General features: G+C 42.5%; 1 protein-coding gene across 4 annotated transcripts in view; it reads right to left on the bottom strand.

Moving 5' to 3' along the window:
* Positions 1-22,350: 22,350 nt before the first annotated feature.
* Positions 22,351-26,729, bottom strand: part of CDK18 (cyclin dependent kinase 18) — a 330,987-nt gene continuing 326,608 nt past the window's right edge. For all 4 annotated transcript variants that reach the window (XM_063955137.1, XM_063955136.1, XM_063955138.1 and 1 more), the window contains 3 exons: positions 23,786-23,876; positions 23,551-23,628; positions 22,351-23,190 (listed from right to left, as the gene is read on the bottom strand). In XM_063955137.1, coding sequence (XP_063811207.1) covers positions 23,156-23,190; positions 23,551-23,628; positions 23,786-23,876 — 204 coding nt within the window. In that variant the 3' untranslated portion in view covers positions 22,351-23,155. The remainder of the gene's footprint in view (positions 23,191-23,550; positions 23,629-23,785; positions 23,877-26,729) is intronic.

Raw genomic sequence — 26,729 nt, 5'->3', positions numbered from 1 at the left:
TCATGATGAGTTTATTCCATGTACTCAGGACTGCCGTGTACCTTCTCAGCCTTCTGAGTCCGAACCCCCATGGGTGGATTCTATAAGGGGAATGATATCCCAGATTTCATCTAGGATATGCACGAGTAATTTCATATGACATATGAGTCATATCCAAAGCACACTCAGTGATGAATTGGATACCTTTAAATTTATACATAGGAATCCTATAAATTTTTTCTCTTTGATATTTTCACCTTTTGATTTACCTTGAACCTTATTTGTTAAAAAGGCAATCAAGTTTTTTATATAAAATAGTAAAATATTGATACCTTCTTATATAAAGGATTTTATTCAAGAATTTAATAAAGGTTACGTTTTATTCACATTTTTCTACTCATAATCATAGCATATATGAATCAAACGAGTGCTCCCAAAAAAGGTTTTTTGTTTTTTTCTGACTCCCTATATTCATCTAGGATATCACATAATGAGAATGTAACGTAGGCTTTACAACAATCTGTAGCGGTTTTGAGATACTCAGCTCCCACTACCTCATCTAAGGCCCCTATTACATACCCTAAAAAGCTTGCTCTTGCCCAGATAATGCAAGCCGACACGGATACCGACTCTGATACAGGGGAAGGTGATAGGGATATGCAGGAGGGAGATGCATCCCTTGCTAAGGGGGTGAAACTCATGATTGAGGCCATTAGGGACATTTTACACATTACTGAAAAAGTACCTGAGCAGGTAGAGGAAGCTTACTTTACAGACAATAAGAAATCCTCCCTTACCTTCCCTGCTTCTAAGCAGTTAAACGCCTTGTTTGAAAAATCCTGTGGAAACCCAGAGAAGAAATTCCATATCCCAAAAGGGTTCTCATTGCTTTTCCCTTTCCCTTCCCTCTAAAAAGGTGGTTTTTACCAGTCCCTGGTTCAACCGATTTGAAAGAACCGGCTGACCGTAAGATTGAGACTACGCTCAAATCACTATACACAGCTACAGGCGTGGCTTGAAGGCCCACAATTGCTTGTGCGTGGATTTCTAAAGCCATAGTAAAGTGGTCAGGCACATTACTAGAGGATTTAGATACTATGGATAGGAGTGACATTGACTTGTTTTTACGTCACATACAGGATTCTGCAGGTTTCATGGTGGAGGCCATGAAGGACCTTGGCCACCTTAATGCAAGGGCTTCTTCCATGGCTTTCTCAGCATGCAGAGGACTCTGGCTGCGTCAATGGTCTGCAGATGCAGAATACAAGAGGAGTGTGGAGAACCTACCCTTCACAGGTCAGGCTCTGTTTGCGGACACGTTGGACACGTTGATCTCCACGGCAACTGCGGATAAATCAACCTTCCTTCCACCGGCTAGGAAATCTTATTCTATGTCTACGATGCAGTCCTTTCGGACTGCAAAAGTTAAAAAGTCCAAACCCCCTTCCACTTTCTTTGGAGGTGGTCAGGGGAAATCTAGAAAACCTGCATCAACAGGTTCCCAGGAGCAGAAGCCAGGTTCTGCTTCCTCCAAATCTTCAACATGACTGTGGACCTCCCAGCCTTGGGATCGGGCAGGTGGGAGCAAGACTAAGGGATTTCAGTCACGTCTGGGCATCATCATGCCTAGACCTCTGAGTGCAAAACATTGTTGCCCAGGGGTACAGACTGGAGTTTCAAGAACTCCCACCTCACAGATTCTTCAAATCAGTCCTACCAGCTTTGCTGACAGAAAGTGCTATCCTTCAGGAAGCCATTCGAAAATTTTCACACACAAATGTCATTGTTCCAGTTCCACCTCACCTAACAAACAAGGGTTATTACTCAAACCTGTTTGTGGTACCGAAGCCGGACGGTTCGGTAAAGCCGATATTAAACCTAAAGTGATTGAACTCCTACTTGAAGGAATTCAAATTCAAGATGGAGTCTCTGAGAGCAGTGATCGCAGGTCTGGAGGAGGGGGAATTCCTAGTATCCCTGGATATCAAGGGTGCGTACCTTCACTTTCGGATCTGGCTGCCTCACCAGGCTTATCTGAGATTTGCACTGCCAGACTGTCACTATCAGTTCCAGGCCCTGCCATTTGGCCTCTCCACAGCACCGAGGGTGTTCACCAAGGTCATGGCAGAGATGATGTTACTCCTCCGCAAGCAGGGAGTGAATATTATTCCAGATCTGGACGATCTGCTGATAAAGGCATCTTCCAGGGAGTAGCTGTTACAGAGCATTGCTCTCTCAAATCGACTACTCCAGGATCACGGGTGGATCCTGAACCTTCCAAAGTCACATTTAGAACCGACAAGGAGACTGTTCTTCCTGGGGATGATCCTCGACATGGAAGTACAGAGGGTGTTTCTCCCGGTGGAGAAAATGTTGGTGATCCAGTCAATGGTCCGGGATGTCCTGAAGCCTGACCAGGTATCGGTTCATCAGTGTATTCGCCTTCTGGGGAAGATGGTTGCCTCCTACGAGGCTCTACAGTACAGAAGATTTAATTCACGGTCCTTCCGACTGGATCTCCTGGACAAATGGCCGGGATCTCATCTTCACATGCACCAGCGGATACGCCTGTCGCCGAAAGCCAGAATTTCACTCCTCTGATGGCTGCAAACTTCTCACCTTCTCGAGAGCCGAAGGTTCGGGATTCAGAATTGGATCCTTCTAACCATGGATGCAAGTCTCAAAGGTTGGGGAGCAGTCACCCAAGGGGAAAACTTCCAAGGAAAGTGGTCAAGTCTGGAATCCATACTTCTGATAAACATTCTGGAACTAAGGGCCGTGTACAACGGCCTTCGACAAGCGGATCATCTTCTACAAGATCAGGCCATTCAGGTTCAGTCAGACAATGTACGACGGTGTCCTACATAAACCGAAAGGGCGGAACCAAGAGCAGAGCCGCAATGTCAGAGGTAACAAGAATCCTCCTCTGGGCAGAAAAGCACGCGGTGGCGCTGTCAGCGATCTTCATTCCAGGAGTGGACCTCCACCCGGAAAGGGACCTCCACCCGGGAGTGTTCGAGGAGGTAACAAGTCGTTGGGGTGTACCTCAAATAGACATGATGGCCTCCCGCCTCAACAAGAAGCTTCGGAGGTACTGTTCCAGGTCGAGAGACCCACAGGCAGTGGCGGTGGACGCCCTGGTAACTCCGTGGGTGTTCCAGTCAGTGTTTGTGTTCCCTCCACTTCCGCTCATCCCAAGGATTCTCAAACTAATAAAAAGAACAAGAGTTCAAGCGATCCTCATTGCTCTGGACTCGCCTTCTGGGGAAGAAGGCAAGAAGGCCTTGGTACGCAGATCTTCTGGAATTACTGCTGGAGGATCCGAGGCCTCTTCCTCTTCGCGAGGACCTTCTGCAACAGGGGCCGTTCGATTATCAAGACTTACCATGGCTACGTTTGACGGCATGGAGGTTGAACGCCTGATTTTAACTCGGAACGAGAAAGGTCATTCCCTGATACAGGCTAGGAAGGCAGTAATGTCTAAACATTACCATCGGATTTTGAAAAAGTATGTGTCTTGGTGTGAATCCAAGAAGTTTCCTAAGGTGGAGTTTCAACTGGGACGGTTTCTGCTCTTTCTGCAAGCAGGTGTGGATGTTCGGCCCTGTCCATTTTCTTCCAGAAACAGTTGGCTGCTCACCCTGAGGTTCAGACTTTCTTGAAAGGGGTTCTGCACATCCAACCACCTTTTGTGCCTCCTGTGGGATCTTAATGTGGTGCTGCAGTTCCTGCAATTAGATTGGTTCGAACCTCTACAGGAGGTTGAGGTTTAGTTTCTTACTTGGAAGGCTGTCACACTGTTGGCATTGGCATGTGCTAGGCGTGTGTCAGAATTGGCATTGTCCTACAAGAGCCCCTACTGGTTTTTCATGAAGATAGGGCTGAGCTAAGAACGCGTCAGCAATTTCTTCCAAAGGTTGTGTCGGCTTTTCATATCAACCAACCTATTGTGGTGCCAGTGGCTACTGACTCCTCAATCACATCAAGTCCTTAGATGTTGTGAGGGCTTTGAAGATTTATGTGAAGAGGACTTCTCGTCACAGATAGTTGGACGCTCTGTTTGTCTTTTATGCTCCCAACAAGGTTGGGTGTCCTGCTTCTAAGCAGACGACTTCTCACTGGATTAGGTTCACTATCCAGCACGCTTATTCTACGGCAGGCTTGCCATGTCCAAATTCTGTTAAGGCCCACTCTACTCGTAAAGTGGGTTCTTCCTGGGCGGCTGCCCGGGGTGTCTCGGCTTTGCAGCTTTGCCGGCCAGCTACTTGGTCAGGGTCAAACACGTTTGCTAAGTTCTACAAGTTCGATATCTTGGCCTCTGAGGACCTTCAGTTTGGTCAATCTGTTCTGCAGGAGCCTCCGCGCTCTCCCTCCCGTACTGAGAGCATTGATCCATCCTTATGAACCTAAATGGAACCCCACCATCCTCTAGGACGTAAGAGAAAATAGGATTTTAATTACCTACCGGTAAATCCTTTTCTTGTAGTCCATAGGGGATGCTGGGCGCCCGCCCAGTGCTTCGTTTTCCTGCATTGTTACTTAGTTAAGTACTGCATTGTTACTTAAGTACTGCATTGTTACTTGATTAAGTACTGTTGTTCAGCCATTGCTGAAACGTTTTAAGTTGGTTAGCTTGGCTTTCCTTTTGTTATGTGTGAGCTGGTGTGAATCTCACCACTATCTGTGTATTTCCTTCTCTCAAAGTATTTCCGTCTCCTCGGGCAGTTTCTAGACTGAGTCTGGTAGGTGGGGCACACTATTAAACTCTTAAAGTGCCCATGGCTCCCAAGGGACTCGTCTATACCCCATGGTACTAAATGGAACCCCAGCATCCTCTACGGACTACGAGATAAGGATTTAGGTAATTAAAAATCCTATTTTTCCAAACACTCCCAGAAAACTGTCAGTTGACACCCACAAATGTCCTCTTTCTGTCAATCACTTTGCAATCGGCTGTGCAAATGGATTCTTCGTTAAATCCAGCACCAATCCTCTTTGTACCCGTACGACGCGCCGGCACATTGCGGTGCATACACATGCGCAGTTTTGCCGAGATTTAACCTGATCGCAGCGCTGCAAAAAGTTGCTAGCGAGCGATCAACTCGGAATAACCCCCATGGTTTTGCCCATCTGCTAACAAATTTGCTGCTGCTATCAACTCTGAATTACCCCCTAAGTACCTTTGTGCAGCTGCAGTGTAAGTAATTGGTACCGGCTGTTGCTAAGTACCTGTGTGCAGCTGCAGTGTAAGTAATTAAAAGGGGTCCGTCTCTAAATGTGCAGCTACTCAACTGCAGTGTGATTAATTGCAAGGGGTCTGTCTTTGTTCTGGAGTTCTGATTAGGTCCAGGTTATGGTAAAAGGCAGGGAGGGATTAGCCTACTTTCTGGTTATAGCTTCTGTCATGCCAGCAATCACCTGCCCTGCTGCAGTACTCTAGTAGCTTCCTGCTAGTTCTTGCCAGCAAATCCTGCCTAGCTATTTGTCCCTACTTGCCGGAATCCCTGCCTGCACTGCTTTTGCCAGTCCTGCATCTGGGGTAGATGTACTAAGCAGTGAAAAGAGTGAAGTGAGTACGTGAAGTAGTTGCCCATGGCAACCAATCAGCTGCTCTGTATAATTTCAGAATATGCACATTTTAAATGTTACTTCAATGCTGATTGGTTGCCATGGGCAACTTCTCCACTGGCTCACTTCTCCACTTTTTGCACTGCTTAGTACATCTCCCCCATCTGCTATTCTCCCTTTTTCTGGACCTAGGATTCTCAACCTGCTTAATTTCTCTCCCAGCTCCAGTCATTACCTTTTCTTTCTATTTGCCTACAGTCTCTGTACTATTATTTCTGTTCCCACCTTCCTTGTGTTTGTGTAGTTTCCACATTGACTCTTCGTACCTGTGTTAAGTCCTGGTGGCATCCTAGGAGAAAGGCAGTTGTTATAGGTGAAACCCATTATTAGTCTCCAGGGGGTATATTTACTAAATGTCGATTTTGATTGATGTTTGTTTCAGGGTCTAAATCACACCATCACACTAACAGATGATTTTTTACATTGTTTAAACAAAAATAAGTTTAAAAAAATCATCTGTTAGTAATGTGGAATTTAGACCCTGAAATACAAAATCGACCAAACAACAATTACAAGTCGACCCAGATCGACTTTAGTAAATATACCCCTAAATCCCTCATTTACTAACAGATTTTTTACCGTTTTTTTTTAAAAGGATTTAAAAAATCATGTTAGTATATGTGTGATTTAATCCCTGAAACACAAAATCAATAAAAAAAATTAACAAACAGCGACCAAAAATCAATTAAATTGACCCAAATCAACTTTTAGTAAATATACCCCCAGGAGTCGTGTGGTGATCTAGGCATACATAACATCCGTTTTGCTTAACTCTTCATCACTACCTACGTTACCAATCCTACAATGATTCCCTCTAACTTTTTCTCCCATGTCCACTCTGGTTCCATTTGCTCCTAATGTCTCTACCTTCCTCCTCCCTCTAGATGGTAAACTCTGACACACAGGGCAACTCCACTCATACAGATGTTTCCCCGTGAACGGGTTGCACATGCGTTCTAGTCACGATTGTGACTAGCCGCACCTGCCTGTGACCTAATCGTGGGAGCGTACGCACCCATGCGATCCTATGGACCGTGGGTATGTGCACAGTGCACCAGCAAGGCCCTGGGCACGCTAGCTGAGGCAATCCACTTGTGATTGCTGTAGCTAGCAGAAGAGATGAGGAAGGACTCGTCTATATGTAGTATGATGAATTCTCAATTTTTCTAACACAATCTATGGGTGGTATATCACGCCCAATCTCCTTTCTAAAGTGATCCCCGTTATCGTGCATATTGCACCCTCATAATCATATTTAGCTGCATAAAGGGTTGGGCACCCTCGCTACCCTGGGGGTAGCGAGCTGAAATTATTTACCATGCTCGTCAGCAGAAACAGAATGGTTGTGGAAGGAGGTGAAAAGAATTGAATACCGCCCTAAGGGTATGCTTATTCGAATAAGTTTGGTCTCTTTTGTAAGCAAACATTGACAGACAGATAAATCTTTTGTATTGTATATCTAGTTTGAAACACAGCTAAAAGTGTCATTCAGTATCATCCATGCAAACCTCCCTGTGTCTGCAAGTGATGCTTAGGGGCAGTGGCGTCGCAAGGGGGATGCGGTACCAAAATACCGGCTGCTGCTCAGTGACAGGAACCCGGTGCTCCATTGTAACATTGGGGGTAATTCCAAATAGATCGCAGCAGGAATTTTGTTAGCAGTTGGGCAAAACCATGTGCACTGCAGGGGAGGCAGATATAACATGTGCAGAGAGAGTTAGATTTGGGTGTGGTGTGTTCAATCTGCAATCTAAATTGCAGTGTAAAACTAAAGGGCCCTACACACTGGCCGACATTACTGCACGATATGAACGATCTCGTTCATAAATGAACGAGATAACGTTCATATCGTGCAGTGTGGAGGCTCCAGCGATGAACGATGCGCGCCCCCGCGCTCGTTCATCGCTGGTCCCCCGTTGGCTGTACATGCAGGCCAATATGGACGATCTCGTCCATATTTGCCTGCAGTTCTATGGAGCCGTGTGACTGGGGGAGTGAAGAAGCTTCACTCCCCCGTCACTGCCCCCCCCCCCCCCGCCGCCGGGTCGCCCGTCGGCCGTATCCGCTGTCAGGCAGCTCGGCGGCGGATCGGCCAGTGTGTAGGGCCTATAAAGCAGCCAGTATTTACCCTGCACAGAAACAAAATAACCCACCCACATCTAACTCTTTCTGCACATGTTATATCTGCCCCCCCTGCAGTGCACATGGTTTTGCCCAACTGCTAAAAAAGTTCCTGCTGCGATCAACTCAGAATTACCCCCATTATGTCACTGTGTAGGAGTTGGTACTGCAGCCACAGCACTCCCGGGGGCAGTCCGCATCTCCTGAACCCCCAGAGTGATGAAAATGGGGGTCGGGACGCAAAGCCATGCCCCATCTCACAAAGTCATGCCCCTTTCCCACAAGGCTCCACCCTTTTTTTTTGCAAAGCAATACCAGGTGTCACTAAGGTAAGTGACGCCTCTGCTTAGGGGTCGTTTCAATTAGCTGAGAGGGGGGAAAGAGCTGCTGCAGCAATGGATAGGAAATGCTAGCAACTGCGCCTCAACTCGGCCCCTCCATCACTCCCCCAAAAGCCCACTCCTGCCCTGGACTCGCAGATTTTTCTGGGTCCACATATCATCAATTCGGGAGCTACCCTGAGCGCTGTATTCAGCCACACGTACCAGCACAAACTTGAGGAGGCGAACCCCATGGTGAACTGACCCCATGGTGTAGATAAATGCTGCAAAAAGAGTAAATATTTGTAACACAAACAAATGTTCTTCAATAAACTTAATTTTATTATTTAACATTCACAGTTCACAAATTATTTTAAGCAACATCATTTAGGTCATCACAGTATGTCACATACAAAAATCTAAACATCTGTAGAAAACATTCAGAGCGGCATTTCCAGAATACAATCTCTGTCGTTCTTCATCAATACAACCATTTCTCTTAAATAAAAAATCTTAGAATTATCAATTTCCAAAAAGACCCTCTAAAAAAAAACTTTAAACCCTCTATTAATCTTTGTGACTTACTTTCCAAGAAGATGTTTCTCATATACCAATAATTTTACCAAGATGGAGAATGACTTCAAGCAGTAATCTGAATATATTTCCTAAATACAGTAATCAACTGTAAAACACTAACATGAAAAATATATAAAGAGTAATATTGCAAGGGTTAAAACAAGAATAACTGTGATGAGCTTGAGCTCTTAATAAAGTCTATAAACCTTTATTACCCCTATCAGGGATTCCAATTCTGTATATTAACGTTAACCTTTACAACCTCTTGAGTGTTGTGGAAGACAGCACTCAAGTCATGTTTACTACAATATGTTGGATGTGTTCAGTAAGGGATATGGTCGTTAGGTTGACACAGCTTAGGTCGACAGTCATTAGGTCGACCACTGAAGGTCGACATGCATTAGGTCAACATGGTCAATAGGTCGACATGTACTAGGTTGACAGGTCAAATGGTCGACGTGAGTTTTTCACTTTTTTTTCCTTTTCTGTGGATTTTTCCATACTTGACGATCCACGTGGACTACGATTGGAGCGGTAACATGTGCCGAGCATAGCGGTAGCGGAGCACTAATTGGGGTTACTCGTCACTTTATGAAGAAAACGACACCAAAAACAGTCCAAAACTCATGTCGACCTTTTGACCCGTCGACCTAGTACATGTCGACATAATTCCCATGTCGACCTAGTGCATGTCGACCTAATGCCCATGTCAACCTTCAGTGGTTGACCTAATGACTGTCGGCCTAAGTTGGGTCGATCCAACGACCCATACCCTTCAGTTATTTGCCATCAGCATCTGTCTATGTAACCAGTGGGGGATTTCCCAATAGGCACACAAGGCACATGCCTAGGGGCTGCATTTGCTGGGGTGTGGTACACAAGGAACATGCCTAGGGGCTGCATTTGCTGGGGTGTGGCACACAAGGCACATGCCTAGGGGCTGCATTTGCTGGGGTGTGGTACACAAGGCACATGCCTAGGGGCTGCATTTGCTGGGGTGTGGCACACAAGGCACATGCCTAGGGGCTGCATTTGCTGGGGTGTGGCACACAAGGCACATGCCTAGGGGCTGCATTTGCTGGGGTGTGGCACACAAGGCTGATGAGGATAGGTGATTCGTTTTTATATTTTTTTCTCACAATACAACTTTTTGGGGGGGAGTTCTTTAGATATGGGAGTTGGTAGTAGAGTGAGAGAGAGTAGAGTGAGGCAACCAAACTGACCCTGAAATGATGTGGACAGTGACGTGTTTGGGGGGGGGAGATGACCAATAATGTTCCTAGGGGCGGACTGACCCCTAAATATTATGGAAGAAAAGGTGTTTTCTATTTAATATGATGTGTATGGCAGCTTCAGAATGCCATATTATGGCTAGGACAGTGTTCAAGGTGCTAAACTTGATTTGACCAGCGATCCTATTGAGAGCTATATTCTATTGCATTTTATAAACTAATCCTCTGCAATTTAGGATTAACATAGCATAAAACAATAAGTAGCGATACAAAGCCCCCCATCCAGCATACAGTACAAGAGTGACACTACAGTTGCCCATAGAAAATAATAAGGACTAAGGTACAATAATACCATCAGCAAAGCAAAAGAAAATAAGTTAAAAATTTAATAATAAATCTGAGACAGTTTGGATTTCTTTTAAACCAATTCAATTTGCCTGGAAAGTGATGACAGATAGCAAATATAAATAAATCTAGAGTATGTTGAAAAATGTATTCAGATTTCTTTGTGCACTTGTGCCCCATTTATATATCCTGTATATGATAGCTATACCTTTGAATGCAACTCAGTTTTGTGCATTTTAACCCTTGCAATGTTTATAGCATATGTTTATTGTCATTTTGGCTATTTCTAGATTTTTACTGCTGTGAAAGAATATGGAGGGAATTCAATTGTGTGCAAGGTTTAGCAAGGTAAAAAAAAAACTTGCATACCTCCTGTCCAGTTTTGGATTACAATGGGTATGCACGCTCCCGATTCTCCAATTGCTTAATTAGTCCTCAGGGGGGTGACACCTGGGTGTCACAGCAAGTACCGGTAATTGTTCATAAAAGTAACGATTTTAGGAAAATTCAGACTTCCTCTGGGGTGTGTGTGAAAAAAGATGCAGTGACTTTTTTAGCAATATAGAATACACTGTATCTCATTTACTGTCCTGCAATTGAATAGCAAAACCCCGTGTCTGCAGGAAAAACAGCTCTGCTGGGGTTTTTTTTTTTAACATTTCGTGCTGTCAATTGAATTCCCCCCAACATATCACATCTTCTCTTTCTCAGAAGATTTATTGGTATACTTATATGCAAAGGGGGAACTAATCCATTAAGTATTATCCTGTATTTTTATAACTGCATTGCTTCAGTTACTTTGTCTGTGTATAGAATTTTTGTACGCACTGACAAATTAGCTTCAGTGTTGTTATTATTATTATTATTATTATTATGAATAATAATAATAATAATAATATATACATCTTTATATGCTTTCATTTGATACAGTCCAAACAGTTCAATGTTTGAATCTCTTGCAGAACACTGGGCCTTATTCAGAGTGGATACAGCATTGGATCTTCAAAAATATGCTAATGATGCAGCCATTGTTATTTGTACAGAGACCTACCGGTAGCGTCTCTGTTCCACTGCTTAAATACAAAGCGCCTGATTCTAATTTGGAAATTAACAAAAAAAAAAAGCAAGTAACTTTTTATCTGGAAAAAACAATAGGCCTAATTCAGACCTGATCGTAGCAGCAAATTTGTTAGCAGATGGGCAAAACCATGTGCACTGCAGGGGGGGGGGGGGGGCGATATAACATGTGCAGAGAGAGTTAGATTTGGGTGGGGTGTGTTTAAACTGAAATCTAGAATGCAGTGTAAAAATAAAGCAGGCAGTATTTACCCTGCACAGAAACAATGTAACCCACCCAAATCTAACTCTCTCTGAACATGTTATATCTGCTCCCCCTGCAGGGCACATGGTTTTGCCCATCTGCTAACAAATTTGCTACTACGATCAGGTCTGAATTAAGCCCCGTGTTGCCATGCAAGGGAAGCAAATACATTTACATTGTTAGTGTGCAAGGTAAACCTTGGCTGTTTTTGCATGTAGCTCCCATACTGTGTTACCGCTTTCACATCGCAAATGCCGGATCCCACCCGGTAAGAGAAACGTGTCCTTACCGGGTGGGATCCGGCATTTGGTCTCCTTTGATGGCTTTCCGACCCGGCAATATACCGGGTTGGTTGCCATAGCAGCAGGGGGGGGGGGGGGCAGCAGCAGCGGCGGGGGTGGAGGCGGCGCTGGGACATGAGTTCATCTCCTGCGCCGCCTCTCCCTATGCTGTGAATGGGAGCCGTGTCGCATCGACGCGGCTCCCATTCACACTGCGCCTGACCCGGTATTCAACCCGGGTATAATCCTTCTTTTATACCGGGTTGAATTACCGGGTCAGGCGACCCGCTAATTCGCCGAAAGTGCTTTCACATCGCACACTGACCCGTGTCGACACGGCAATATGCCGTGTCGATACCGGGTTATTTGTGCGATGTGAAAGGGGTATATGTTAGACAGCTTTATTTTTACACTGCAATTTAGATTTCAGTTTGGACACACCACACCCAAATCTAACTATGTCTGCACATGTTATATCTGCCCCACCTGCAGCGTAACATGGTTTTTCCCAGGTGCACAGTTACTTGCTTTTTTTGGGTTTACATCAAAATTAATATCAGGCCCAAAGACGCACCATCAGATAGACATCAGACCTCTAAGCAACGATAGTTTAGTCCGTTGCTATAATTGTGTACAGCAACACAATTGCAGGCTGAGACATGCCCCCAAACAGTTGTGGCACATTTGCAGTTGACTCGCCACCCTCATTACTTCCCACAAACACTCACTGACTGTCAGTCACTCACTCACTCACTCACTCATTCTGTGTCACCACCGTCGCCAGACCATTGTGACACATGCACACTGCAACTCAGATGCATGTGCAGTACAACTGTGCAAACATAGGCATTGCAAATACTTTGCGTTTCCCCCTGAATCAGGTCCACTGTTATGTATCTATGCAGATGAGACACATGCGCACATACTGTACAGACAAGCACATACACACTGAGATTTTGCTGCTGAGTTCTGGTCATTGCTGCATCACGCTAGGCAGCATTGCGATCTCTCAGGCACAAATTAGGGTTTACAATACAGATATTCTGAAAGGCTATCTGTATTTTCCACTTTTATAAAATGAGTGGCTCTTATTTTACTATCCACCTTTCAGAAGTACATTTGAACAAATGGCGGGCAACAGGCAGCCTGTAGATGGCAGTAGTTTATTCCTGCATTCTAGGTAACGTCTGACTAAACAGTGATGCAGTCTCACTATCTATATAGTGATAGGTTAAACTACTATTTGGTCTGTCTAAACACTTTGGACTTATTCTCTTCTCCACAATGTAATGTGCAGTCAGTGTTGGACTGGGGCATGAAGTGCCCACCGGGGGAATGCAGTGATAGGGGCACGTACTTAGGGGTGTGGCCAGCCTACAAAGGGGGTGTGGCCAGCCTCCACGGAGGTTTGAAATGCACAATAGTCTTGTGCGGTGTAATGCAACATATCTACCATGTATAATACAAGTGCACAGTCTGGAACCTGATCCCTAAAGGAAGGAGTGGGCCCTCAGGCAGTGGGGCCCACCCCCGTGGGCCAGTCCGACCCTGTGTGCAGTTACCAGGGCCCATGTGTGAGGCACCTGGAAGTGATCATGCCACCCACCACTGTTTTATGCTATCAATTATTATATTATGTTGAAGAAATGAATGAAAATTAAAAATTAGCATTTCAAATACAATAATGCTCATCACCCGTTTCACAAGTTTTTGCTCAGCGTAGGGAACAGTAGGACACAAAATCAAAAACATATACAAGTGCTTGTAGAAAGTGCAGGGCTCAAATAGGAAGCATAAAGAAAGTGCTACATGAAGAGACTCCTCCCTGAACATCAATGGGAATGGACATATTTACCTCTTTGCTTTATATCGCCCATGTCATTTACATTATTGGAACTTAAAATGTGTGTTGTCATTAACTGACTAAACCTAAAATAGAAGAAAGCTAATATATATATATATATATATATATATATATATATAAAACTAATAAAACTACTACAGATAACATCAGAAATATGTATGTACACGTTTCAGATGCTTAGCAGAAAATTTCTGTTAACATCTTATTTGTCTGAAAGGGCTGATATTTATCAGATCTTTGGAGGTGTTGTCCATATCAACCAATGAGATTCTATCATTTATCTACTATATTCAATAATGAGAGAAAGAATCTCATTGGTCGCTATTGGCAACACCTCCAGATGACTTATTTAGATTTGATGTCTGCTGAACGTCAAACCTCTCAGATTTTCTCAATATATGGAGACATTTAAAAGTATTTCTGAATATTATTACTTTTTTTATAGAAGAAATATTGTATTTTAGGTTCAGTTTTCCTTTAAATGTATTTTTTATTCTGTCTATATGCTTAATGAAACAGTTATAGAAAATGAATGTGGCAATATAATATATCCTACGTAGGGTATATTTCCTGATAAAGGCTTGGGAGAAGCTCTAGAGAAGCATAAATCATAACGCCTCTCTGTATCACACATTTCACACAGGTTCTAGTGTTGAAAGAAGTGCAAAGGACGGACCACTGGTTACTCTCAATCTTGTCTGCTTTAATTAATGTTTCAGCTCCCAATACTAAATACAGCAGAACAGTTTTATGAATCTGTTTAAACTGACTCTGTGGTTCCATTTACATCAGAAGCTTAAACTCCAGGTAACTACTACTGGAAAAACTCCTCACTATCACTCTACCAATGGAACTTCTATAGCTACTCCTGTGGATACACAGCATCCTAGATGCTGTTCTGGAGTGTCTAGGGGGCTCACAAACTTGGTGATGTTCTCCCAGACTCCCAGGAGAGCAGGGCTTCCTCCCGTATCTCTAATGAAGTGACCAGGGCTTAATGACGTGATTTGCTGCAAATCGCTTCATCATGAACTATTGCCACCTAATACCACTGCCACAAACCCTGCACTTGCCACTTTGATCTTTTGGAGGAGTGTTCCCAAAAGTAGGCAAGCATGATGAAAAGCCAAACTGGAATGTGGAATGAGGAATACAATGATATTTGTATGTGTACGCGTGCATGTGTGGGCATCAGTATAAGTGTCACCCATATACCAGGATGTGCACATCTTCTGATAATGAACTGTAAATGAAACTTATGACATTAACACTCTTAAAAACGGAGACTCAATGGCACAGTGTAAGTAACCTTGTAAGTCAAACTTTTTACAATGATGGGATACATTGATGGAATAGTGAATTGCTGTCAAATACTGAACTTTGGACCTCATTCAGTAATGATTGTAAATTCTGCTGTTTTTTGCATGCTGGGGGCCGCCCGTCGCAGGGCACCCACAGAGATCACGCTGTAATTGTGATTGCATCGCAATCACAGCGTGATCGCAGAAATAATGGTAGCCTTCTGCCGGTCACTATTTTTTCTTTCAGAGCAGCTGCCGCAGATACTCCCTTCCCGTTCGCATCACCATGCCCCAACAACTCTATGTCTCTGCCTTGGAAATGGAGCATTGCCGCCCTACAAACACCTCTGCAAGTCAATCAAGCAGAGGCTTTCGCATTTAATGCGGGCCACCCGCATTAACTGCCGGCGCATGTGCAGGACGGGACCTGTGCATGCATACGCGGGTCCCGTCACTGATTTTGCAGTGACCTGAGTCAGCCCCTTAACCTGAGAATCTCTTTCACTTAAGTAAATTGCATGTATAGTATTTTAATAACAAAGTATTGTTTAAACTGTGAAACTGTTCACAATATGCAGGTATTGGTATCCCAAATGCCTGGGATGGTGAATCTGGAGTATATTAAAGTACATTTTAAAATGACTCCTAGTCTTTCCATTGTTGACTATGGGGTTCCCATCATCATTAAATTGTTTAGCGGTGCTCGTCACAGTTACTGAAGAGCAGCAATTATTTATATATTTTCTATTTCTGTTTTTTCAAGCCTTTCTGGATTACAGATGTTCAGATAAAAGATCTCTTCTCTATATATATCATAGTGTGCTTCATCATTTGCACATATAGGCATGAAAGAAACCATATGCTCTTTACATAAACTGAAACACTCTTTTTCCAGGACATTTTTTCCCCAATTTGTGGATATAGATGGTAACAAGGACTATTTTGTGTTTCTGAATCTTACATTACAAATAGATACAATGCATACTTTAAGATCGTTGGCCAAATATAATTTATGTAAGCAAGACTTCGGCATTCTTATAGTCAAAAGAAGAATATTTTCAAAATGTTATTCTATTTTTAAAAGTATTTTTATAACCACACAATACAGCACAGCACACAATCTAAGTTTCTGTTATGTTGTTATACCATTTGTATAACTTTACCTACTAGCAGCTTTTGTTTGATATAGGCAGATAGGGTTCTCTGTAAACATATTTTCTACCATGGCCAAAAAGATCAACTTGCACCATGCACACTTTTTATTTACATGAGGTGTAACCACAGAAGACAAACTCCATGGCATTTCACAGGTGCACGCAGTTGCAGATCAGCGTGCGCACAGCCTTGATTTTAATGCCAGATTTCAGGCAGAATTAATTACTCTTTCTAATGTGGTGCCAACTTCACATGAAAGATGCCTATATTGTGCCAAGGGGATCGTTATGACGTCGGCATTGTGATCGCCGGGAGCCCGTGCGGCTATGCACTACAGGGCAAATATACCTATTTTAACATAACAATTATCACAGTTGAAATGAAAGCCGCTTATGGTCCTTTAGTTTTCTTAATGAACTTAATATAGTTGTGAGGCTAAAAGTAAGCTGGTTTTAGACAGGAAGCAGAAAGGGCCATTAATTATGTGATTAAAGGTGTAAAATAAGCAGATTTTCTTTTTTTGTCCAATTTTTTATCTTATCACCTGCAAAACCATCTAATGTATCTCTAAAGCTATGTAGGTGCAGCTAGAAAAAGGACAACTTCCTGTCCTAAATAAAGCGCACAATATTGAGGTCTGCCAGGTCACAGTAACTCCCCCTGCATTCCGAACCCTCACAACACCGACAGTCGGCATGCCGACCAGAAGGGACTATCCACAACACCCTTAGAGTGGGAATAGAACCTGTGGTAAACGCAGCGTGCCACCGAGCCCGCAAGGATCTTTGTTGTGCTCATACACCCCCCCACCCCTGCCGGCATTCTGTGGCTGGGTTCCCGGCATCGGGATGCTGACCGCCGGGATCCCACCGGTCTCACAGCCCCAACCCTAATACATGACCTACAGTACTGTGTATTTAGTACTATATTTAAATTTACCCTTGTTTTTGACTGCAAAAATACTGTAATGACAAAGGAGGTGGTGCAGTAAGCAGCAGTTTCACAAAACCGCATCATTTTGGTGGGTTTATTTATGTACATCATGGGTAAAACCCAGTGGCGCATGCAGGGGGGGGGTTTCCGAGCACCCAGAAACCCCCCCTCCACCAAAAATAAATAAATAAATGTTTTTTTTTTTTGCTGCATGAGTATTATTAATGGCTGTCTAGCATCCTCTGCAGCCTGCTGTCTTCCTGGTGGCACTTGTAAGTGCTTAATAAAAGTTTATTTTAATTATAGTACATATATATCCATGTGCATACATATATACACATGTATATACATACATACATACGGTATACTGGGTCACCTCAGTCCCCACCCTCGTGATTAGCTCGACCCAGTTCAGGAAACCCACCCATGCAAATCCTGCGTTTGCCACTGAAACCGCACATAAAACTATTTAGTTTTTGTAAACTGCAATGACAGTTGATATCTATCCCATGTTGTTCAGACAGACTAGAAAGCTCAAACCACATGTTTTTGAACTTGCCTACCAAATAGTAAATAAATGAATTAATTAATTTAAAAAAAAACTCTCTTCCATCAACGCTTCAGCATTGGATCTTAGAGATGGGTAAAATGTTAAAACTTTCAAAATAAACAGTAGTGCAACACTGCAACCACTTGTGGTGCTACACCAGTGTTGCCCCAATAATAACTTACATAAACAGTAGTGCTCCTGTAGAGAAATAATAAATTGTGCTGCATTATTTAGACAAATAATACATGAACATTGTCCCCTTTATAATATTGTTAAATTAATAATTGCCCCCTTTAAAAAATAATAAATTGATATTTCTCACGTTATAAAAATAAGTAATTAGTATTCTAGCATTGATAACATTTCCTTTTTGCCACATAATTTATAATAAAATATTATGTACCTAAACTTCTCTTCTTTATAATCCCTGCAATCCATATACAGAATAAAAAACCCCATTGGACCAAACAGACCTCTCACGAGGAGAAACTGACATGAAATGTGTTATTCTCCAGTAAATTTTTTATAATTATTAGTGTAAATAGCAATTACTCATGTGATAAGAGGGGGCAATATTTATGTACTATTTTTTATAAAGGGAGCTATATTGATTTATTCTTTAGCTAAAGTGGGTACTACATTTTATACTTATATAAAGGGGGCAATACTATCCATTAATGTATTATGGCCCAACACTTGTAGCGCACACTTGTGCCACTGACAGTAGATAGAAGGGTCACGGGCATTAGTGCATGCTGACACTTGGAGCACCACAAGTGCTTACGCTATATTTGTACAATATTAGCCAGGTTCCCGCTGGCCAGTGGCACCTGCAGGGACCCAGTACTACTTGGCATTGGGCCAGTAATATAGATGCGAGAGCCCGAAAATATTTTTAAAGAAACAAACGTTTACCTTTAGTAATTTCTTTACTCTGTATCTTTACTCTGTATAGCAAGAGTTTTTTTCTTTTATTGTTTGAATAGTAATCAAGACTGCTGATATTAAAGTTAGACTGCAGCCAACACAGATGTAACTATGTTGTGCAGAGTTGAAGGGGGTGCTGCTGCTATGGGGCCCAGACATCCTACAGGGTCCGGTGCTTCCACTTCACCCAGTCACACTGCATTACAGCACAAAACAGAACTAGTGGGAGACGTGGACATCTCAATAGGACAAACAACAATGGCGAAGAGCCGGATTAAGGAGGGGAAGGGGGTGGCTGGGGGCACGAGGTAAGAACAAGCAAGAGGCCGAGCTGGACAACAAGAGGGGGCCGGCTGGGCTAGTAGTTGGGTGGGCCGGATGAGGAATAAGCAAAGGTAGTTGGGTGCAGGGTTGCAGTAGAAGAGTCATGGTAAGCTGGAAGGCGGGGGTGTGTGTGTGGAAGGTTAGCAGATGGGGGGAGGAGGGGAAGAGAGAGAGGTTGTTGGGGAGAAAGAGCTACAGCCAGAACAGAGAGGGTTAGGTGGGGTGGAGGGGATGGGACAATAAGGATGAAAAAAGAGGAGGTGGGAGAGAACAGAAAGATAAAGAAGGGAAAGAGCAGGATGTAAAGGATTGGGGAGGGTCATATGTATTAAGCCTGGAGAAGGCATAAAGAAGTGATAAAGCGGTGATAAGTGCAAGGTGATAACACACACCAGCCAATCAGCTCCAATATGTAAACTGACAGGTATGAGCTGATTGGCTGGTGCGTTATCACCTTGCACTCATCACCGCTTCATCACTTCTTTATGCATTCTCCAGTTTTAACACATCTGACCCAAGTTCAGTATGTGTGTAGAGCCTCCCAGCTCCTCTAATATTTAGTGCATTAAGCTGTCGGCTCTGCTCCCATGTCCGCTCCTCCTTAGGATGTTATACTGTATTACAATATGGACAAATAGTGCAATAGAAGTTTTGGGTGGGCTCCATGACCATCTCTAAACCACCCAGCCAGTAAACTTCAACGTTGATTGCCTTGCCAGTAAGTAAGCAGGCCTTTGTGGATAATGGTTACATTATATACCAGTGCCGTTTCTTGCGGCGGGTGAGCCGTGCAACCGCACGGGGCGCCCGCCGCGGCACTTCTTCAGCACTAAATCCCCCCTCCCCTCTCCTCCCGAGTGCCCAGCTCGGGGGGCGGGGTTTTGCGTCATTCCGCAAAACCCCGCCCCCCAGCTGGGCGCTTGGGAGGAGGGAGAAGGGGGAGCCAAGCCGGCCGGCGCCGCGCAGACGAGGGAGAGGCGGCTGAAGAGCGGGAAGAACCGCTTCAAATGTAAGTCAGCCCCTCTCCCTCTCTCTCTCTCCCTCCCTCCCCCCTCACCACCACCACCTGCCGTATTATGTAAATTGGGGACACCTGTCTTCGGAATGTGTAAAATGGGGACACTTGCCTGCCGGAATGTGTAAAATGGGGACGCAGTCTGCCGGACTGTGTAAATTGGAGACTCTTGCCTGCCGTGATGTGTAAAATGGGGACACGTGCCTGCCGCAATGTGTAAAATGGGGACACTTGCCTGCCGTGCTGTGTAAAATGGGGTCGCGTGCCTGCTGTAATGTGTAAAATGAGGCCTTTTTTTTTTAATCCTGTGGTGGCCGTGATGATGAGATCAGATGAGGCCACGCCCATCTTAAAGCCATGCCCATTTTAACAAGGCCACGCCCCCTTGCCGGGAGCGCGCGCACCTTCGGCGCGCGCATGGTTTTCCTTCTTATGTGAATATTGGGGGGGGGGGGGGGGGGGGTCGCATTTTTAAATCTCGCACTGGGAGCCAAATTGGCTAGAAACGGCCCTGTATATACCTATAAATGTGAAGGAGAGTGAAGGATCAAAGGAGACAACAACAATCACACTAGGAAATGTACAATCCAAATTTTACAATAAATCAAGTAATAAAAATTATACACCCCATGTGGTCCTTATCGTCTGTACTGGAGCCAAATTTCTTCCTCACAGTTTATCCAAAAAGGACAATATAATGAAAGCAAAAAAACAAAACAAACAATATTCACTACATTCAGCTAATAAAATAATGTAAACTTATTGCTTAAAGATAAACAGACATTCATGACGTCTAATGTCCATTTATCTTTTAAGCAATAAGTTTACATTATTTTATTAGCTGAATGTAGTGAATCTAGTTGGTGCATTTCCGGGTCCCTTGAAACGCACAGTGGACCGCATCACTTCCTGTTCACGATTATTTATCATATTTATCTTTATTAAACATATGTTAAGGTTATAATTAAATATAATTGTTTAAGAGGCCCTTTAGGTATACGAAACTGCTATTATGTATTTCTTAATATGTGTATTTCTTAATATGTTTCTTCCCACTTCCTGGATATATGGTAAAAATGCAGCTTCAGTGCACTCCATTGGTACACCTTGATAAAGATCCCTCTGGATCGAAACGGTGTTGGTGCTGAGACCACTGGACCAGTTTAGGATTGTCACAGAGACTGTTTTTCATCGATTTTGGCACTTATCTTGAGGTTCCTGTTGCAGGTTTGGGTCCGGACTTTCTTACCTGTTATATGGACTTTCATTATAATTTTTGCCATTTCCATCATCATTGGGAAATATAGCTCTGTATTTGGACAATCTTAAATACATTTTATCTTACGATATGTTATGGAAATTTTATTTTGGAATAAATATTTTGGTTTCCTGTTACCATTGGCATGGAATTCGTGTTCTGTATAAAGAAACCTTGATACGTGGAACCCACTTCATTTACAAGTGAGTTGGTTACGCCTGATCGAATTCTGAGATTAGATCTTTGTTTGGCTTCTAAAGCTTCTGGTGAAAAGATACCTTTATGTACATTCTTCCACACACACATAAGTGAGTGTTGGTATGTTCCTAATATATTTCCAGTGGCGGCGAGATTCTATACTTACCTGATTGATGTTACGTTACATCCTTTCCATTTCTGAACCAATGGATATTACTATGAGACTGAAAATTGAAAGCAATTTTACACATTGTTTGTTTTTTGCTTTCATTATATGGTCCCTTTTGGATAAACTATGAGGAAGAAATTTGGCTCCATTACAGACGATAAGGACCACATGGGTTGTATAATTTTTATTATATGATTTATTGTATAATTTGGATTGTATATTTCCTAGTGTGATTGTTGTTGTCACCTTTGATCCTTTACTCTCCTTCTCATTTACCTCTATTTTATATCTGATTGGGCAGCTATTTAGTGAATAGGATTGGGCTGACTTCTCTGTGTGCCCAGGTTCGCCATGTTTGAGTATTTTAGTTACATTATATACCAATCACACTTTATAGGATAAGAAAATGCCAGGCTAAGTAATCTGAATAATCACCTAAAGTTAGAAATAAAAGCACTTTCTATGTAAAAAATTTATTTTGTTAATTATATATAGTATTGAGACTTTAGAGTAGTGCCTAACAACTGTGTGGGGTTTGCCCTCTCTACCCTCTATATTCTGCTTAAAGGGGGGTGGTTGAGTATATAAACCCACAAATTCATTAAGACAGTATATATGAAGAAGAGAGGAGAAGATAAAACAGACAAAAAACAAATAAATATATATATATATATATATATATATATATATAGTATACACATACATATCTATCTATCTATCTATCTATCTATCTATATATATATATATATATATATACACACACACACATACAAATGGCGGCTGTTGCACTGAATTCTAAAAAAAATAATTAAAAAAATAAAAAGTATATTGAGAGGGCTGGAGGAGCTAAAAGTCAAACAAATATATATATATTTATGAAGTATCCACCGGGGTCACCCCTTCCCACCTATGTAACCACATGACTGCAGTGCACACTGCCTAAAATAATGCACACTAATAATACATAGAAGGACTGAAGCAAAATAACACAGGGGGCTCTCCAGCAGTGTACAGTACATTAGCACATGGGGCATGCCCTCTACAGTGGAGTGCTGAAGAGAGAGGTGTCTCTCTAGAAGCTGGGGGTGCCAGTTTAAATTTTGTTATAGGACCCACAAAGTTGTATTTATGCCCCTGGACAAGTGTCAGTGTGGGTGTGACCATTCCTCTAGTGGCCAATGGTATGAAAATACCATACTATAAAGTAGGTGCCTGGATCAGAGTGCAGTAATATACTTAGAAAGTACTACAATAAACTCTTTCCTCCGAGGATTTGTAAATACAAAGGATTTCCTTAACCATGTAGTATGGAATGTGTGACAGGAGAACTGCAAGTACAGTGCATACTAGCAGCTACGCCTCTCATATACTGTAGCAAAATATGATTTGCATGTTAAAATAACAGGAGCAAATACAACAAGTATAATAAATTTAGAAAACGTTTCTGTTAATCTCTCGTATACTAAGAGGGGCTTATGGGCAAGCAAGCAAGACCCCACATTTTACTCTTGCTTGGTCCCTGTACCTATCTTTGATACCCACATAACAGTACATATGGTAAAGGGCTCACTGCAGACGAGCAGGTTAATATTCAAAGCTATGGATTACTGCAGGAGTCTCTGGCAGTGGAGGATAGAAGTCAGACAATGTCCAATGGTCTAAAATATGCTCTGTCGTCTGGTCTTTCCACGACCTGTAGAAGAAAGGTGATAAGGTGATATTACTGGAGAAATGTGTATATGCAAATGTATTCTGTCATCCATTAATGCATGTTTTTCATAGCTATATGAAGGAATTTTTGTTTATGAAAGTTGTGGTGGGCATTTTTATGGAATATAAACAAGCAGGAGCAGTTTCAATGTCACTTATGCACGTCAGTACCAAAGTATTGCATAGAACAATTTTCTATGGATGCTAGAATTGTTTAAGAGTATGCATTAACATTTCTATGCATCTCTAACCATTCCCTGTAACAAGTCAGTGCCCTTAGTACAGTCCTATAAACATGCACAAAAAAACAAAAATATATCCATAGCAAACTGTTTCACTATACCTGTTTGGTGGAAGATGGAGCCGCGGTGACCGGGGTCTTTCTGAAGTTGAATCTCCTTCAGAGTGAAGATTGAGGTATCTACATGAGAGATGTTTTGATGTCATATAATGTGACAGGGAAAGAGAGAACATTGGCTATGTACACACACAGCTACACAGCGTAAGGTAAACAATATTAAACCTTTATGTCTACAGTATGTGTCACTAGCATACGCCATAAATACAGAGTTACTTACTGTCTGGCAGAGTGATTATTCTGTCTCCAAGAGTTTTGAAGTAGGGGTGTCTGAGGCCTGCCTCTGCAGATATCCTCTTCTTGTCCTCATACTGATAAGATAAAACAGACGTTACAAGTGCCCTTTGTCACAAGATCTAGTTAGTTGTCAAACATATGGGTTTAAATGTCATTAATGACAAGCAACATCCTAAAGTGTGCAATATTGCAAAATCCTTATAATGAAATGAAACAAACGTAACATTTTGAAAACAATTATTACGAGACTGCTAGTATGAAATTCATTATACCTGCCATTCTCATCACACATTAATAATACAGCACCAGTAGCATTTCATTTGGTAATTATGAGACATAATAGGTTACATGTAATAGGGTGTAAGAAGGAGGAGGTGCGTGAGTTTTAAAGCGGCAAACACTGACAAGGCAAAACCAACCTGGTTTTGCCTTGTAAATTATTGCTGATTTAAAAATGGGCATTCTCGCACAAATTCTTACACCACCAGCTTCTCGTACCCTATTACATTATTACATTTAGTCAGCATGTAGATTACTACAAAGCGTATATATTTAATAGCGGATCATTATTAACATCTTATACAGGTTGAGTATCCCTTATCCAAAATGCTTGGGACCAGAGGTATTTTGGATATGGGATTTTTCCGTATTTTGTAATAATTGCATACCATAATGAAATATCATGGTGATGGAACCTAAATCTAAGCACAGAATGCATTTATATTTTATATACACCTTATACACACAGCCTGAAGGTCATTTTAGCCAATATTTTTTATAACTTTGTGCATTAAACAAAGTGTGTGTACATTCACACAACTCATTTATGTTTCATATACACCTTATACACACAGCCTGAAGGTCATTTAATACAATATTTGTAATAACTTTGTGTATTAAACAAAGTTTGTGTACACTGAGCCATCAAAAAACAAAGGATTCACTATCTCACTCTCACTCAAAAAAGTCCGTATTTCGGAATATTTGGATATGGGATACTCAACCTGTATATGGTAACAATTATAATGCTTGGTTGAAGAGAGTCTATTTATAATTCTAGCACAAACTTCTTATATCAGTATTGCTTTCCACACACTGATAATAGCAGCAGCATACACCTTCAGTTGATTTTGACAGCATTGCTTGCCACACATTGATTATTAGAAATACTGACCCCATCAGTGGCGGCTCCAGAGATGGGGCTACAGCGCAGTCCAAATTTCAAGTAGGGGAGTCACACCAACTGCCAGTGAGTCACTTTGGGATGACAGTTGGTGGGAGTTGGTGTGGCTGCCCTATTTGAGGTTTGGACTGCGCTGTAGCCTCACCTCTGGAGCCGCCACTGGATCCCACAGATTACTATACCCAAAAGTGCCCTACTCAGTAATACTTGCTGTCGAAGATCTTACGCAGTAAGGGACATAATAGAAGCCCCTTGATGTCTATTCCACTGTTTTTCAGTAATCTAATAGCTAAATGAAGCAGCAAGGGGTGGGTTTTACAGAACTGCGTGGGAAGGGGGTTATGGGTGGGGCTAAGTCGAGAGAGGCGGGAACTAAGGTGTCCATTATACTACTGTGTGTATGTATACATACACACACACTGACAAAGTCATCCACTTACGAAACTTGTTTGTTTGGGACGGACAGAGATGCTGACGTAGTGACGCCGCATAACCCGGAAACGAGGCTTGGAGCGCAGTACGCACGCCAGTGGTGCCAGGAAATGTGGATGGATCTTGCAGTCCACTGTTCTTTGTTATAACAAGTGCTTTGTCTGATATTGAGGGATATCACATTTATCTATGTGAGTATTTTAAATGTACTTCACCAGTGTGAGCCTCTGCTTTCTCTTTGTATTAGAAATGACAGAACTGGCTACCGGAAGGGCCATAAGGATGGAGTTACCACATATTAATGGATGTTGTCCGGAACTGATACCACTCATGCTGATATCTGTGCAAAATAGGAGTTTGTTAGTATATACTGTATGTGATTGTGTATATATATATATATATATATATATATATATATATGTGTGTGTGTAGATTCTGCGGCAGCATTCAGAAAAACAAAAGTAAAAACAGACCGAACTACTGCTTAATGTAAGCAGTACTTTGGTGTGCTTTTATTTTTCCGAGTGCCGCCACAGAATAGACACACATAGGACCCCTTCCACGGGGTATCCAGGGAAGGCACCGGCTCTTTGACTACATTATACAGCGAGTGCTGCACGCCAATTTTTTTAAAAAAAAAAGGAATATATATATATATATACACACACACACACACACACACACACACACACACACACACACACACACACACACACACACACACACACACACACACACACACACACACACACACACACAATGTGCTGGCACTCAAGCCCAGAGACAGAGATGGTGTCCTGCACCTAGACTGTATTTTTTATTTAGGACCTGTCAGTGCCACTTACCCTCTAGTCTTATTTTAAATAATTAAACAAATGAGAATGGCATGAACAAAAATGATGGGACCCTTAACCTAATGTTCTGTCGCACAACTTTAGAGGCAATCACTGCAATCAAGGGATTTCTGTAGCTCTCAGTGAGACTTCTGTATCTATTAGCAGGTAGTTTGGCCCAATTTTCCATAGCAAACTGCTCCAGCTGTCTCAGGTTTAATGGGTGCCTTTTGCAGACTGCATGTTTCAGCTCTTTCCATAGACCTTTGATTCAGATCAGCGCTCATAGAAGGTTTTTCAGAAGAGTCCAATGTTCTTTTTTTATCCATTCTTGGGTGCTTTCAGCTGCGTGTTTGGGTCATTGTCCTGTTGGGGGACCTATGACCAGCGACTGAGATAGATCTTTCTGACTCTGATACTATGTATGTTTCACTCCAGGATGCAATGATAGTCTTGATATTTCATTGTACTCTGCACAG

This window comes from Pseudophryne corroboree, chromosome 2 (assembly GCF_028390025.1).
Source record: "Pseudophryne corroboree isolate aPseCor3 chromosome 2, aPseCor3.hap2, whole genome shotgun sequence".
NCBI lineage: Eukaryota > Metazoa > Chordata > Amphibia > Anura > Myobatrachidae > Pseudophryne > Pseudophryne corroboree.
The sequence above is the reverse complement of the archived record's forward strand: the minus strand, read 5'-3'. Positions and strand labels throughout refer to the sequence as shown.